The sequence below is a fragment of the Delphinapterus leucas genome, chromosome 3 (genome assembly GCF_059928025.1).
Source record: "Delphinapterus leucas isolate spDelLeu-1000000601 "Yukka" chromosome 3, BTC_Dleu_Yukka2, whole genome shotgun sequence".
NCBI lineage: Eukaryota > Metazoa > Chordata > Mammalia > Artiodactyla > Monodontidae > Delphinapterus > Delphinapterus leucas.
In genome coordinates this window covers 111,660,063-111,674,595 of record NC_143131.1, presented here as the reverse complement: position 1 = coordinate 111,674,595, position 14,533 = coordinate 111,660,063, and the positions used below count along the sequence as shown (strand labels likewise).

Here is a 14,533-nt window from a genome sequence, read left to right as displayed (position 1 = left end):
AGAAGCACTGACCTATTTTGTTACAGGCAATTGGATAAGGCCCTTATCTCCCATCTGTGGGAGGATACTTCAGCAAGCATGGTCTACAAGTGCCCCAGATCCCCATTTGTATAGATGGACTATCACCCTAATTATTTGTTCCACATCATCTCTGTAAAGAATGGAAACCCAGCTGCAGAAAGTTCAAAGTCTGGCCTACCTGCCATCTCCCGGGGGAAGGACAATCAGGACTGACTGGTGGTGTTTCAATCATGGGTGAATTGAATGAATAAGTATAGGTTGACTTTGTTTCCTTTTTTAAAATGTGAATGAGGAGAGAGCAGGGGCCCCTAAATCAGTGAGAGAGCTTGATGGTGGTGATAAACGTTGCCAACCTTGAATTACTAGCTTTCTTGCCAGTAGCTGACTGGGCCTTTTACAGAGCACATCCTTCCAGCAGCCTCAGGGAAGCAGGCATAGGGCTGAGATCTCTCCAAAGCGCAAAATCTTGTCACCTTAAGTAGGAACCAACACAAGTTTCTAGACCAAAAAAGAGCATGTACCTAAACCATGAATAGTTATGGGTACCCATTAAATGACATAGACATTTTAATAAATTTGTGCGGAGAGGTGTGAATTCTGAGTAAGATAAATAGGACTTCAGATTTTCCTATAACCTGGAAGGAAAAGCCAAGAAGACAAATGCAACAAGATTTTTCTTCAGCCTTGTGTCCCCCTGAACACCTGGCTGTTACCTCTTCCCAAAGCCCTTCTCATCTTCACGGGTTGGATATGTGGTGAGGGCCTGCCTGTTCCCAAGGAAAAGTGGAGGAGATGTGGCACAGCTGAAGGTGGAACAGGACAGTCACGAATCCTCTTGCCAAGGGAGAAGAGGGTGGTATGGTGGGCCTCAGAGCTGATTCTGACTTCAGAATCAGGCGGGTTGTGACTCCACAGATCTGTCTGCTTGGTTCCAGTCCTCTCAGGACCAGGCAAGGCCTGGAGGGAGATACCACTGCTTGCACTTAAGGAACATTGAGAAGCAGAACTATGCCAAACTCACCTAAGCAATCCTGCAATTTTGAGACTAGTTAGCTGTTCCTTCCCTTTACTCCTGAGCTTTGATACAGAATGACCCCAAGTAAGGGCTTAGCTAGAACTTTTGTGGGGTGGGGAAGAGGCTGTGTGGTGACCTAGTGAACACTGGGTAAGAACACAAATCTGATTAAGTAAGTGAAAGACTGAACAGCGTGATATCCTAGAGCCAGTTGGGTCTGTGGACTGAGTTCCAGCCTCCCGTTAACGAGCATAGACGGATGTGCCAAATGGGATTTGGAAAGTGCTGATTCCAAAGACGGATACTTTCTCCTAATCCTCCGTTTCTGCCTTCCTGTATTTCAAGGAAAATCAAAGTAGCCTTTTGTATTAACTTATAAAGCCAATACGACAGCCAAGGATAAGGGCCTGAGGCTCTGGGCCCCCTCTGTGCGCGGGGAGAAGGACTATTCATCATCATGGGTGTGACGACACTGCAGAAGCCTTTGTAGCTCAAGCCTCTCTTTTTTTGGCCTCACCGCAAGGCATGCAGGATCTTAGTTCCTCGACCAGGGATGGAACTCGCGCCCCCTGCGGTAGAAGCGCAGAGTCTCAACGACTGGACCGTCCGGGAAGTCCCTTAAGCCTCTATCTTGTATGCCATCCCTCCTCCCAAAAGAAAAGATGCATTAGTTACTGCCTGTGGAAGGAATCACTGTGAGGGAGAGTATTTCATGTGTCTACAAACTCTGTAGTTGCTTTATTTAAATATGGAGCAAAATCAAACTTTTAAAAACAAAGCAGCATCCAAACAGCATTAAACTGAAGTGACAGAAGTTGTCCACAGCCATCCCACATCCCTTGAGTAGCTGTGGCCTATTCCTGACATTAAAAAATAAAAATTGTAAAAGTCTAGGGGTTCTCTACAATCAAGTATTTTGCTGAATGAATCAACCCAAAGTACATGTTCCTTCCTCCAGCAGAAAGGTCTAGGCGGCCATAAGGAGAAATGCTTGGCTGGGAGGCAGGAGCCGGGGGCCCAGGTAGGGGAGCTGACCAGATGCCAGCCCTGACCCTCTTTGGGCTTTAGTTTCTTGTTCTGTCAATGAGATGGGAGCATATCTCTGAGGCCCCTCAGGCACTGACATCTGGGGGTTCAAATGATTTAGAAGAAGAAAGTGAGACTGAAGCATGTTTGATAGCTTACAGCTTGGAAACTCTGAATACAACAATACAAGTGTTTCTGAGGTTAAGTGCCTAGGGTGAAATGGGAGACAGAGTGTGTAGCTACATGAGCAGCTATCTGAAAGACATTCCAGGTAGAGGGGAAATCATGAAGGGCTTGACAGTAATTGGAAACTTTTGCTGCCCCTGAGCAGGAGATGCCTAATGAAAAATGAAAGCCTCTGAAATGGAAAGACTTTTCCAGGTAAAACTTCAACAAAGGGTCAAAGTGTATTTGCTCAATTGCTGGCTAGAACTGGCGCAGACTTCTGGGCCTGCATCTCTGGGACTCTGTTGGCCAACGGGAAGAATCCCTTGCCGCATTCTGCAGAGATAAAAGCCCTTGTGGGAGCAGGTGCACTGCTGGGGAAAAGAAGGGCTAAATGAACACGGGATTGTGCCCCAGCAGCAGATGAAGGAGCCACACCCTGGCTGGAGGCTCCACGTGGGTGGGTTATAGGCACAGAGGCCCACAACAGTGATCCCTCTTTAAGAGACTTCACCCATTTTCCTTTCTTTATGGATTTCTACAGATAGAATAAACCATAAAATGATCCCAGATCCCATACATATCATGTACAGGAGCACTGAGCTGTAACTCACATTCCACACCATCCACCAGCCCCACACCACCCCCGCAGGACCCTGCTACACAGAGCTCTGGGTCTCCAAGCGTAGAGAGGGAAGCCCCTTGGTGAGGGACAGGCTTAAAGCAGCCTTTAACAATTTTATCCAAACGCAGCAGCTTAGCACGTGCAAGGGCTTATAGGACAGTCTTCTCCGTAGAGCACTCCTGGGATAAAAGGTTTCAGACCAAGAGGCTCAGTGCCTGGTCTGGGCTAAGAAAGGGTAAGTTTGATTTCGGGCTGATATCTCCAAAGGACTCAAAAGAACCAGAATAAAAGTCTAAGGGTAAAATGAAGCCAAGATATGGGACAAGGAAGGGTGGCCATAGTCCCTAGGAAGCTTGGGGCTAAAACTGGAGGGAAAAAAAAAAACAGAGATCAATGGCCTGTCAAGGCAGTGATCGATCCTCCCCTGGCCGTTGAACCTGTTCAAACTATGCCAGGTTAAGGATGCATTTACACCTTCTTCAGGCCCACAGCTTTCACCAGATTCTCAAAGGAGTCTATAACCCATATACGTTGCAGATCAGGCAGCAAGCCCTGGGAATAAACTTGGACAAAAAGCCAAACAGGAAAATTAGACTATGTTTGGTGAGACAAGAGTTTTCATCACACCGCTGTCCTTTGTTAAGCCTGTACCACCCTGCCAGACTCTTACATGCCACTCATTTCACTGTTACCTCAGACCTATGGCTTTGTCTTAATACATCTATTTGATGAATGCGAAGCTCACAGCTAAGGAATGAGGGTTTCTTGCCTTTATCACACATTGAGGAAGCAACAGTTAAAGGCTATGGGCCCAAGTCTGTCAGTCTCAGCTGTACCTCCTTCTCCTGCCTCACGATCAGTGCCATCTTACTGAATTTTGTTTTGTTTTGAGGTAGTTTTGGTTCCTGAAAGGCAGGAACAATCATTAGAATAAGAAGGAAAGACACAGCCTGGGCCAGATGCTGGCTGCCCTGTGAAAGTTGCTGCTCTGGACCAGCAGGAAATCTCCTTCCATACACAGCTAAAAAGCACTGTTAGCAACCTGGTACAAACACAGCCAGCTTGCTGACCCCAGCTCTAGAGGCAAAGGGGTCACCTCACCCTTTCCCTTCATAGCTGACTTCCTATCATGTGGTACAGCACAGCTCTAAGAGCACAAACTTTGGTGCTCTACCATTCACGAGCTGTATAATTTGAGGCAAATTACTTAACCTCTCTCTGTGCCTGTGTCCTCATCTGCAAAATGAGTGTAATAGTGATACTTCAAAGGTAGTTTTGAAGGAAAAAAACCCGAAAAACCAAAGGTAGTTGTGAGGTTTAAAAGAACTTTTTTGTGTAAAGGGCTAAGAAGAGTACCTGACACACTGTAACTACTAGATTTTATTGTCAGTATGGAAATAGTGGGCAGGGAGCCAACATTACCCACAGTCGATGCCATCCACAACTGTTCAGCTACAGGAGTAGCTGCAGCTACATTCTTGTAGGTTATGGAACAAGAAGCGAGCTACAATCCTTCACCAAACTCAGACTAGCCAAAACCGTTCAGGACTCATGCTGGGGAGGGGGATTCATGAACTTGAAAAGTAACAGTCACATCCAAGGACTCTGCTCACACAAAACGCAATATCATAACAGTGCAGCCTACAATAAGTTTATTGTGTCTTCAAGACACTGCAATGTAGACTCCTCTCCCAGAGAAGGGTCTTTCAGAGACAAGGAACTATTATCCAGATGAGTTGCTCATTTGTCATTTTCATAGGCAGCTGGATTCTTCCTCCTGGATTTCTCAAACTCCTGTGTTCCCCATGTGTAGACAAGATAAAACACTACGAATGCTATAAAAATAATAAATGAAAATAAGCAGTGAGCACTTACAAGACACATGGATCTCAGTCCTCTTTTCTGACTCACAACATATTCTGCCTTCCTGTGTCTAGTTTTTAAGAAACCACTCTTAAACGAGACGATCAAGAAAAGTTACATTACAAACCCATTTTTACAGGTGTGTAAAAGAAAGGGGTTTACCCAGGAAAATTTGTGACCAGCTCTTCCCTTACCGCTCTCCTGTTGCACATTTTAAAATACTTTAATGAGATAACTGAGATCAAATTCACATAACATACACTTCATCATTGAACCATTTTGAAACGTACACTTCTGTGGTTTTTAGCAAAGTCATAATGTTGTGCAACTATCATCACTACCTGCTGCACCTTTGACACAAAACAGTTCATCGCTAAGAAGTGGGTAAAGATGACCTCAGAGGGAGACGCTGGAGTCACACAAGTGACCTTGGGCCTGTCATTTAAGTTCTCTATGACTCACCTCCCTCATCTATAAGATGGGGAGGATATGACCAGTTCAACGTCATTCAGGACTATTCAATGAGAAAACGTGTGTATGGCGAGCTGTAGAGTGCTCAGTGAGGGACCCGCAGTGCCCACTGTGGATGGGAGTCCAGCCCCCCGCCCGGCCAGAGCACTCACGCGGCGCGACGCGAAGGATGCACGCCCGAGTGCGGCGCAGCATGTTGGGGATGCCCTTGCTGAAGTAGTGCGGGAAGGCGCGCTGCTCGAAGGGCGACAAGCTGTAGGTGATTACATGCCGCATCCGCATCAGATGCCCAAACTCGCGGCCCATGGTCGCGGTGGCGCCTGCAAGACGGAAGGTGGAAAGGCGCTGGGCTCAGGCCCTGGACATGCCGCCCCCAACCCGAGGCTCTCCCCGGCGCTCCTCATCCCTCCCAGCCTAGACGGCGCCCCCACCCCCCCAGGGCCACCGAGACCGCACTACCGGACCCCACTCCCGCACCGAGGTCACCTCGCCCTCCGCAGCGCGGAATCCACCGGCTTCCGTCCACCACTTCCGGTAGGATCGGACGCCGCGCTAGGAGGCAGTGAGGTCACTTCCGGGAGGACCACTTCTCGGCTGTCTCCGGAGGAAGGCGCCATCCTCACCGGGCGGGAGAAGAGCGTCCCGGCCGAGTGACGTGAGGCGGGTGGTGCCTGCTTGGGGGTGGGGCCAAGCGCGACTGAGTGGGCTCTGGGGCCCGGCGGCACCCTCTCGAGCCTCTCAGGCTTCTCCTCGGTTCCCGCCTTTCCCGGGAGCCTCACGGACTAAGAGTTGAAGAGCCAGGGCCCCGCCGGCCTCGAGGGCCTCGCTGGCCGCGCGCTTAGGGTCAGGTGTTCTCCCGCGGTGGAGAGCGCCCCTGAGGCCGCCGCCCGGCAGCCGACGCGAGGTTTTGTAGGGTTTTGTCCAGTAGCTGGAACAGGAATCGGTTATGTTCAAGCTCTCAGCGACCTCAGGCCCCGAATCAGGGACACGGATCTGGGACTTCTCTTGGCACCCACCGGATTAGAATCCACTGGCAGGGTGTAGACTTTCCCAAGAGAGAATAAAAATGTTTCCTCAAATTTAGCCACAGGAGCCCTCAAGTAATAGTCCAGCAACTGCTGAACAGCTGTTAGTGGTGGTAGGAGGGAAGAAAGAGGCGACCTCCACAGCAGCCGGCTTCTCTCGGACAGGGTTCTGCCGCTGGCGGGATGTCACGTTGCCCACAGTTCACTCCACTTCCCAGGAGGGGAGCGATTCCATTTTCGGAAAAGTGCTGTCTGCTTAAGGATGCCGCTGTCCTGTACAGCTGACTGACTTTTCTACTTGATGCGGCATGTCTGTAAATGTTTTGTTCATGGCATTGCTGGCCATGTGTAATCTAGGACTAAGTTCTCATTCAACAGTTTGGCTGTGTTTTATAACCCTGCTTACCAGCCACGGGCCAGGGAGGCTTGGCAGGCAATGAACTTAAAATTTACAAATAGGGACTTCCCTGGTGGCGCAGTGGCTAAGAATCCACCTGCCAATGCAGGGGACACGGGTTCGAGCCCTGGTCCAGGAAGATCCCACATGCCGTGGAGTAACTAAGCCCATGTGTCACAACTACTGAGCCTGAGCTCTAGAGCCAGCGAGCCACAACTACTGACCCCACGTGCCACAACTACTGAAGCCGGCACGCCTAGAGCCCGTGCTCCGCAACAAGAGAAGCCACCGCAATGAGAAGCCAGTGCACCACAAGGAAAAGCAGACCCCGCTCGCGGCAACTAGAGAAAGCTCGTGTGCAGCGATGAAGACCCAATGCAGCCAAAAATAAATAATAAATAAATAAATTTATTTTAAAAATATTTACAAATATACCTCGGTTTTTATCAGCCTGGGTACTGCATAGACTGGTCTGTATCTTATACCATGAGTATATTCAGCTCTTCATTGTGCACGCATCTCATTTTTTCTAAAACATAATCTCTAGCCTGATTTTAGCTCAGAGGCAAGAACGTAAATACTTATAACAGTTAAGAACAAAAATATCCTAGCAAATTCTACCACCATTAGAGTGATTAATAAAAAATAAAACTTTCAATTATTTTCTAGCACCTGAAAACACCTCTAAACCTCTCAACTAAAGTATGTACAGATGAATGTGCAGACCAAAGTAAAGGCATCAAGATAATTATATTTAAAAATGAGTCAGGATTAAAGGCAATGTCCTCCTTTTTAAAAGCATATTGCAGTATTCCAAGTACATATCCTTACTAAGCTACCTGAGAGAACTAGGCAACTTAATAGTTCTGTGCTCTCTGGAATTTCATTGCCAATTGTGACTTTCTCTCACCCTCCAAATCAACATGCAGTAAATTATTCTAAGCACCTGGAAGTGGGAGAGGTGATGAGAATAGAGAGGGAGAGTAAACCGAATACCATAAGTTGCATACCAACAGATCTGTGTATCATCATGAATAATTAGTTAGCCTTTCCATGTCCCTTGGAAGTTTCAGCAAGCACCTAAGGAACACTTTAAGAATGCTAATCTCTCTCAGAAAACGGGTGGTTTTATTTCAAGATCCTTCCTCAATTCCTCTTAGCCTTTCAGCTACATAACTAGTCCATTAACTTAAGCGATTTTAAATAAATGCCAGGGAAAAGGAAAAGGAAAGCTACATAACCAAGTAAATCTGTATCTAATTAGGAGAAATTGGATAAATAGCTGTTTGACATACAGCTGATAAAATTACCTTCAGCTAGGCATCCTTGATGTCTGATTACAGAAGTGAACCTAGCCCACGCACACACCTAAAATTTATTTAAGAGACCAACAGAGGCTCTTCCTGGCTTTTAGGAAGAAGACTGGTATGGGGAAACGTGTTTCTTGCTAATTCTTCCAAGCCATGGCACTTCCCAGCAAGTTCTTCCTTTGTTTTTGCTGCTTTGCCTGGCTCTGTTTTCCTATTAGCCTTGGTTCTCAGGCTTCTAGGGGAGAAGCTCAGATTGCAGCTGGTGCTCCATTGGAAACTGAGGCTGAGCCTCGGTCCTCTCTGCAGCCTCTAGATGGGAGACACAGACCTGGCCTCCTTTCCCCTCTCTTTAAGGTTCTGTACGATGGGCAAACGGAGACCCCCAGGCTGCAGCCAGATGACAGAGCTTTGCACTACATGAAGAGGCTCTATAAGGCATGTGCTACCAAGGAGGGGATCCCGAAATCCAACAGAAGTCACCTCTACAACACTGTTCGGCTCTTCACCCCCTGTGCCCAGCACAAGCAGGCTCCTGGGGACCAGGTGACAGGTGTGTAGGAGCAGACTGGTTAATGTGTGGAGGGAAGAAGATAGACCTTCTGCATTTCAGTTACAGAAAGGATCTGGCCCTTGCTCCTTGACTTACATTTTACTTTGCATGATACTCAATATCAAATTCCAGACAAATCTGGTACTTGATCTTATTGTTTCTTCCTAATGCTCTCATGGGTTAAGCTGCGCTAATATGATAGAAGAGACTTAAAGGCCCTAAAGGCTGGGAAAGTGCTGCTGGAGGTTAGCATCTTGTCCAAGGTCACAAAATCAAGACTGGAAAAGAGGTATTTTGACTTCCAGTTGCATATTCTTCTCATTCTACCAATTCTGGCCTGGATATGTGCCTAAAGAATCTCTTTCAGTTGTTGGTGTGTTTTATGAAACAGGATATTTCCCCATGTTTGTTGCTCTCTGTGAGAGGAAAGCTTAAGTACCTATGTGGAACAGTAGATTCTTATAAGAACAAAGCATTAGTCAACAATTTTGTGTGTGAGAGAGAACGGAACAGCACTATTAAAAAACAGAATCTATATTCACTAGCTCATAACTCACAGAAAACCCTTCTAACTCAGCAGGTCCTTTGTGGCTATTTAAAACCTTTCCTCCTTCCTTGATGTCCTGTTTTGTTATAGTGGGTTTAGAGCCTCCATTTGTTGTCGGTCTCAAGTGTTCCAAATTAACTTAGACAATTATGTTTTCTTTATTGATTCTGTCCATAAGGACTTGAATGTTTTCTTAACAAGCCTGGCAAGTGTCTTTATTACATTTTTCCCCTTAGAGACTCTTCAAGAGAAAAATACTGCTCTCCTCCTTAGCTTCCTCTATGTTTGAAGCAAATTATTAAGATTCTGAAACTTCAGAATGTAGTGAGTCCCCGTTTTAATTCACCACCAGAGCTGTTCTGAATTGCTGGTGATTAAGTATCCAGCTGTAAGTGCTGGGACTTAGTTATGGTACTGGTTACCTGCCTTTTTTTTTTTTATAACCCCCATCCCACCCCAACTTTTGTTTTGAGACTTGAGAAAGTGGGAAAAGAAGGGTGGAAGCACATTCTGAGGTGCTAATTCCTTGATCTGACTTTGCATTACTTTCGATTTGTATTGAGCATTACTGGTGGCGTGTTTTTCTCCTCAGGTACCCTCCCGTCATCAGTGGACCTGCTGTTTAACCTGGATCGTGTTACTGCTGTTGAACATTTACTCAAGTCAGTCTTGCTATACACTTTCAACAACTCCGTTTCTTTTCCCTCTCCTGTTAAATGTGTGTGCAACCTGGTGATAAAAGAGCCAGAGTTTTCTAGCAAGACTCTCCCAAGAGTTCCATACTCATTTACCTTTCACTCACAGTTTGAACTTAGAAAGAAATACAGATGGATTGAGATTGATGTGACGGCTCTCCTTCAGCCTCTAGTGGCCTCCAACAAGAGGAGTATTCACATGTCTGTAAACGTTACGTGTGTGAAAGACCAGCTGCAGCATCCTTCAGCGCAGGACGGTCCACTTAACATGACTTTTCTGGTAGCCCCCTCACTGCTTTTATATCTGAATGACACAAGTGCTCAGGCTTATCACAGGTGGTATTCCCTCCACTATAAAAAGAGGCCTTCACAGGGTCCTGACCAGAAGAGAGAGCTGTCTGCCTATCCCATGGGAGAAGAGGCTGCTGAGGGTGTAAGATCGTCCCGTCACCGGAGAGATCAGGAAACTGTCAGCTCTGAATTGAAGAAGCCTCTGGTTCCAGCTTCATTCAATCTGAGTGAATACTTCAAACAGTTTCTTTTTCCCCAAAATGAGTGTGAGCTCCATGACTTTAGACTCAGCTTTAGTCAGCTGAAGTGGGACAACTGGATTGTGGCTCCACACAAATACAACCCTCGATACTGTAAAGGGGACTGTCCCAGGGCGGTCGGACATCGGTATGGCTCTCCAGTTCACACCATGGTGCAGAACATCATCCATGAGAAGCTCGATTCCTCAGTGCCGAGACCGTCCTGTGTACCTGCCAAGTACAGCCCTTTGAGTGTTTTGGTAATTGAGCCTGATGGCTCAATCGCTTATAAAGAATATGAAGATATGATAGCCACTAAGTGCACCTGTCGTTAACATAGGCTCCTCTCAAGTAAAACCGTGAGTCTCCTGGCCAAAGTAAATATCGTGCGCCTGTCTGTGCCTTTGGGAGAAAGTTTCATGTATCAAATCTCTAAATGTAATGCAGTGTGTTGTGTAAGGAGGAGCCTGTGTAGATTAGCACATTCTGTGGCATCTATCACTGTAAAGGGATAACAGCTGCCTTTCTCATTTCCAAATGTAAATAAAATGTACTTCTTTTGGAAAGCTTTAAATTTTTTTCCCGAGTGATTATTTTTTTCTTTTGTAGGAGTCTTGTTTTTGATGTAAGAAAAAAAAGCTTAATTAGCATAAATCTTGGATGGAACTGCAGCTCTAAATAGACAATTCAGATTGCTATAGTCTTATTTAATGGAACCATAAATTCCTGTGAGTGGCATAAATTTTCTCTGTGTGTGGTTTTAATTAAAGATTTGCTTTTAAATGGTCATTTGAGAGGGAGAGGAAATGTGTCTAAAAGATAGTCTCAGCTCCACTTACTATCCCTTTTTCAGAGTGAGAGAGACTAACTTCTCTATATCCTGACGAAGTGAGAGTCATTAGACTAGAGAGTATGCAATATAACCCATTTCTGTTGTATTAGTGATTGGTACTAACTCTGCTCCTTAGATGGCTTGTATAAATTGGTTGACTCATGTCAAACAATAACATTTGCCCCATTTATTTAAAGGAAATAGCCTTGCAAATTTTCCCAAGAAAATGCAGAGTTCAAGGTTTTTAAAACGTATTTTCTCCTTTATATATTTTAAAACTCTGACCCATTGCAAGGAGGTCAAGAAACGTTTCTTCTTGGCTGGTTGGTTTGTTTTTGCTGCTTTCCCTCAGCTCCTATCACTCCACCCCGACAGGTTTTTTTTCCAGGTGGATATAGCACTGTTAGCACTAAATTAAGCTGGCAGTGACTAGGTTATATTACAGAGTGGGCCTTGTTTGGATATGAGGGCTTTTATGTGGGTTTTCAGTAAACCTACCTTGAGAAAGCCCTGGAGGCGCAGAGTCCGGGCCCGATGCAGTGATTTTTTTCAGAGTTTGTAAAACCCTCATCTACAAACCAAAAGTAACTCCAAGATGCAAGTACTTCTCATTCTTGTAAATGATTTTTGCTTGGTGCTTAGTGTCTAAAGAAGTCAGCTGGGACTTTGATAGGGATTGTGTTGAATCTATAGATTAGTTTGGGGTGTACTGCCATCTTAACAATGTTAAGTGTTCCAATCCACAGGTGTGAGAAGTTTTTCCATTTATTTAGATCTTTCATTTCTTTAGAAAATATTTTGTAGTTTTCGAGTATGTTTTGCACTTTACATTATTAAATTTATTTCTAAGTATTCTCTTTTGATGCTGTTAGGAATGAAATTGTTTTCTTAGCTTTATTTTTGAATTGTTTCCTGGTGTTATCTTGTATCTTGTATACAAACCTGCACACACCGTCCAAAATGCTCTATTTATCTGCTCATGATTTTTTTCCCTCCAAAAAACATTTTTTCCAAAAAATGGGACTGAAAAGTTTTAGGTGGCCTAGTTTCCAAATAACTTTGCCATCTGTTGTATAACTTGAAGGAGTCATTACTCTTGGGTAAAGGAAGCTGCAAGTATAAAAGATAAATGGTGTTTCAGGGTTTTGTATCATTCTCTGTCATTCTTAGGAGTAAAAAAATATTTGGAATGGCCAGGGCACGAGTGATGGTGGCAAGGTACAACTGAGCTTATTTAAAGGTAAATCTCCTTTAAATATGGCCGTTTTCAAATGGACCACATGAAATCTACATCAACTTTAAGGATTCCTCATAGTTCCCCAAATGCCCTAAACTGACATTTTTTCCCCTTAAACAGGGGAGTTTGTTTTGCTTTATTGTTGTTTTGGTGTGGTTTTTTTTTTTTTCATGGCCTAGTTCTGCGGCTGAGTATGGAATATGGTCGGCAATCAGAGGTTTTGAAAAGAAGAAAATGGTGGGGTAGTTTTGGTGGAAGTTAAGTATTAGGGTCAATGCCAAAATTAGGAGTAGATAAATATTATAGTTCATCTGTATAGGTAAGTTCTAAAATTGACTGACTTAAAACACTTTTGCACAGTGTTTTGATGCTATAGCTGAGTAATGATAGCTTGAAAGCCTTAAGCTTTACTTCCCACATCCCTTTAAGCTTTATTTGTAAATCTAGTCTCTTTCATTCAGAGGACAGCGTTAATATGCAGGGCTTCTATATCTGCTGAATTTAAACTTCAAAGATTCTCTTCTGCACAATCGAGGAGGGTACACTAGTCTCCTAACTGCCTCCTCCGTATGAAATCTGTGTTTCTTCAGTTACTCTTATAAAAGCTGCCAATTTAGAAAATAAATGAGAAAGGACCATAGTGATTTAGATCTGGAAATTCAAGGATGAGGCTTCATCTGCCTTAAATAGGTGCATTCAGCTTTGGTATTTAGTCCAGATGAGATACGAGGTCACCTAACTTGATGAGTGCCTTAGTGTACCAAGGAACAATGGGCCATGTCAGGAGCTGGGTTCTCCTTCAGCTCTGAGTTTCCTGCTCTTTATCGGTTTAAATCAACTCCTGTGTTACGCTGAATACTTTGTTTTACTAATCAGCTTCAGGAGCAGCAGCTGCTCGAGTTGGTTTAGAACTCAATTTAGACAGCCTGTGGGAAAAATTAAGTTGCTCTTTCACGAGGTAAAGGAGGAAGTATTCCTGACTGTATAAGTGACAAAAGAAAAATACTCAGACAGAAGAACTTGGTTTATATCAAAATTTTAAGTAATTGATTTCAATTTGCAACTTTGGAGAGATTGTAACTTATAAAATGATAATTGAAATGAAATTAAAACACTTAAAATACTCTTTAGAATATTTAGAGGATGTTAAGTCCCCAAAACATTCCTTAAATATAGAGATTGGCTGAGTGGATTATGATAGAGCGGAAAAGTATGCTGTTTTATACATTAACTGTTCTCTAAATAGATGGAAAAATAAACACAACCTGGAGATTTAGACACTTCATCCTTTACCAGAATTGACAAGCCAAGTAGGTTCTCTTCATGTGGTTAATTACTTCCTGATGGAGATGTCCTTCCCAAACCCCATTTATACTAGTCAATTTTTGGAAAGGGGCTTGATGGGTCAGTAAGACTAGGACTATTTCAATATCCATTTAAAGAACAGGATTTTATAGATGGCTTGACAGTAATTTCTTCGTTCTACCTTACTACGTAATACAACTTGTATGGAAGAATTGAGTAACTAGATAAATGTGGATAAGAGTCAGCTGTACATTTTGGACATCTTATTAAGAATGAGTGCTTTGTGAACAGTTCAGAGTCATTTACAGACCTGTCTGTGGTGCTGGTGTCTTTGCACATTGAAGTGCTGTGACAGGCAGTGTTAGGAGTTCATAGCCTGTGCCTGGATGTCATTTTGGCATTCTCAGAAATAATTAGCTCATTGAATAAATATTTATTGAACACTGACTATGGGCAGGTGCTGTGTGTGCTTAAGAACAGAGTCTGATGTCCTCAGCTCCGGGAAAAATATATCACCTACCAGAAATGGAGACTTCCTTTATTATCCTAAGTTCCATCAGTGAGCGTTCAGCACCACAGAACATTCTGTGGAGGAATACATTTTGGGGTGGTACTACATAAGCAGGCTGAATGAATACTAAATTATCTTACCTTTAGAATTTTTTAATTAAACTTTTTAAAGATAATTATAGATTCACATGTTATTGTAAGAAATAATAGATCACATGTATCCTTTATCCAGTTCCCTCAATGACATCTTGCAAAACTATAGCATACTGTCACAACTAGGATATTGACATTGATACACTAGGTTAGAATTTTTCACACGTTGAAACCAACTTGGGTCAAGGGAAATGTTGACCCTAACATCAATGAAGTTTTGATATCTCTGGGTGGAAATAATGGTCAATATTTTTTT

General features: G+C 44.0%; 2 protein-coding genes across 3 annotated transcripts; one reads left to right on the top strand and one right to left on the bottom strand.

Annotated features, from left to right (window-relative positions):
• Positions 1-4,214: 4,214 nt before the first annotated feature.
• Positions 4,215-5,793, bottom strand: UQCRQ (ubiquinol-cytochrome c reductase complex III subunit VII). Of its 2 annotated transcripts, none has more exons than XM_022588789.2 (3): positions 5,664-5,793; positions 5,339-5,506; positions 4,215-4,687 (listed from the first exon to the last, which is right to left on the bottom strand). In XM_022588789.2, exons 2-3 carry the CDS (start codon positions 5,490-5,492, stop codon positions 4,593-4,595), a joined length of 249 nt encoding a protein of 82 aa, XP_022444497.1. In that variant the 5' UTR covers positions 5,493-5,506; positions 5,664-5,793; the 3' UTR covers positions 4,215-4,592. The 2 variants fall into 2 exon arrangements, with proteins under 2 accessions (XP_022444497.1, XP_022444498.1); XM_022588790.3 differs by having other exon boundaries at positions 5,673-5,782.
• A 56-nt stretch (positions 5,794-5,849) lies between these two features.
• On the top strand, positions 5,850-11,455 carry GDF9 (growth differentiation factor 9). The gene is made up of 2 exons (XM_022589005.3): positions 5,850-8,468; positions 9,608-11,455. The coding sequence occupies exons 1-2, from the start codon at positions 8,072-8,074 to the stop codon at positions 10,573-10,575; spliced, it is 1,365 nt and encodes a 454-aa protein (XP_022444713.2). The 5' UTR covers positions 5,850-8,071; the 3' UTR covers positions 10,576-11,455.
• The last annotated feature ends 3,078 nt before the right edge of the window (positions 11,456-14,533 follow it).

What these genes read in the sequence shown, in the direction of transcription:
- UQCRQ (XM_022588789.2), bottom strand. Translation starts at nt 5,492, where the DNA reads ATGGGCCGCGAGTTTGGGCATCTGATGCGGATGCGGCATGTAATCACC. An exon ending in CATCCTTCGCGTCGCGCCGC is followed by an intron (nt 4,688 to 5,338) that starts GTGAGTGCTCTG and finishes TTATTTTTATAG; the next exon opens with CATTCGTAGTGTTTTATCTT.
- GDF9 (XM_022589005.3), top strand. Translation starts at nt 8,072, where the DNA reads ATGGCACTTCCCAGCAAGTTCTTCCTTTGTTTTTGCTGCTTTGCCTGG. An exon ending in TCCTGGGGACCAGGTGACAG is followed by an intron (nt 8,469 to 9,607) that starts GTGTGTAGGAGC and finishes TTTTCTCCTCAG; the next exon opens with GTACCCTCCCGTCATCAGTG.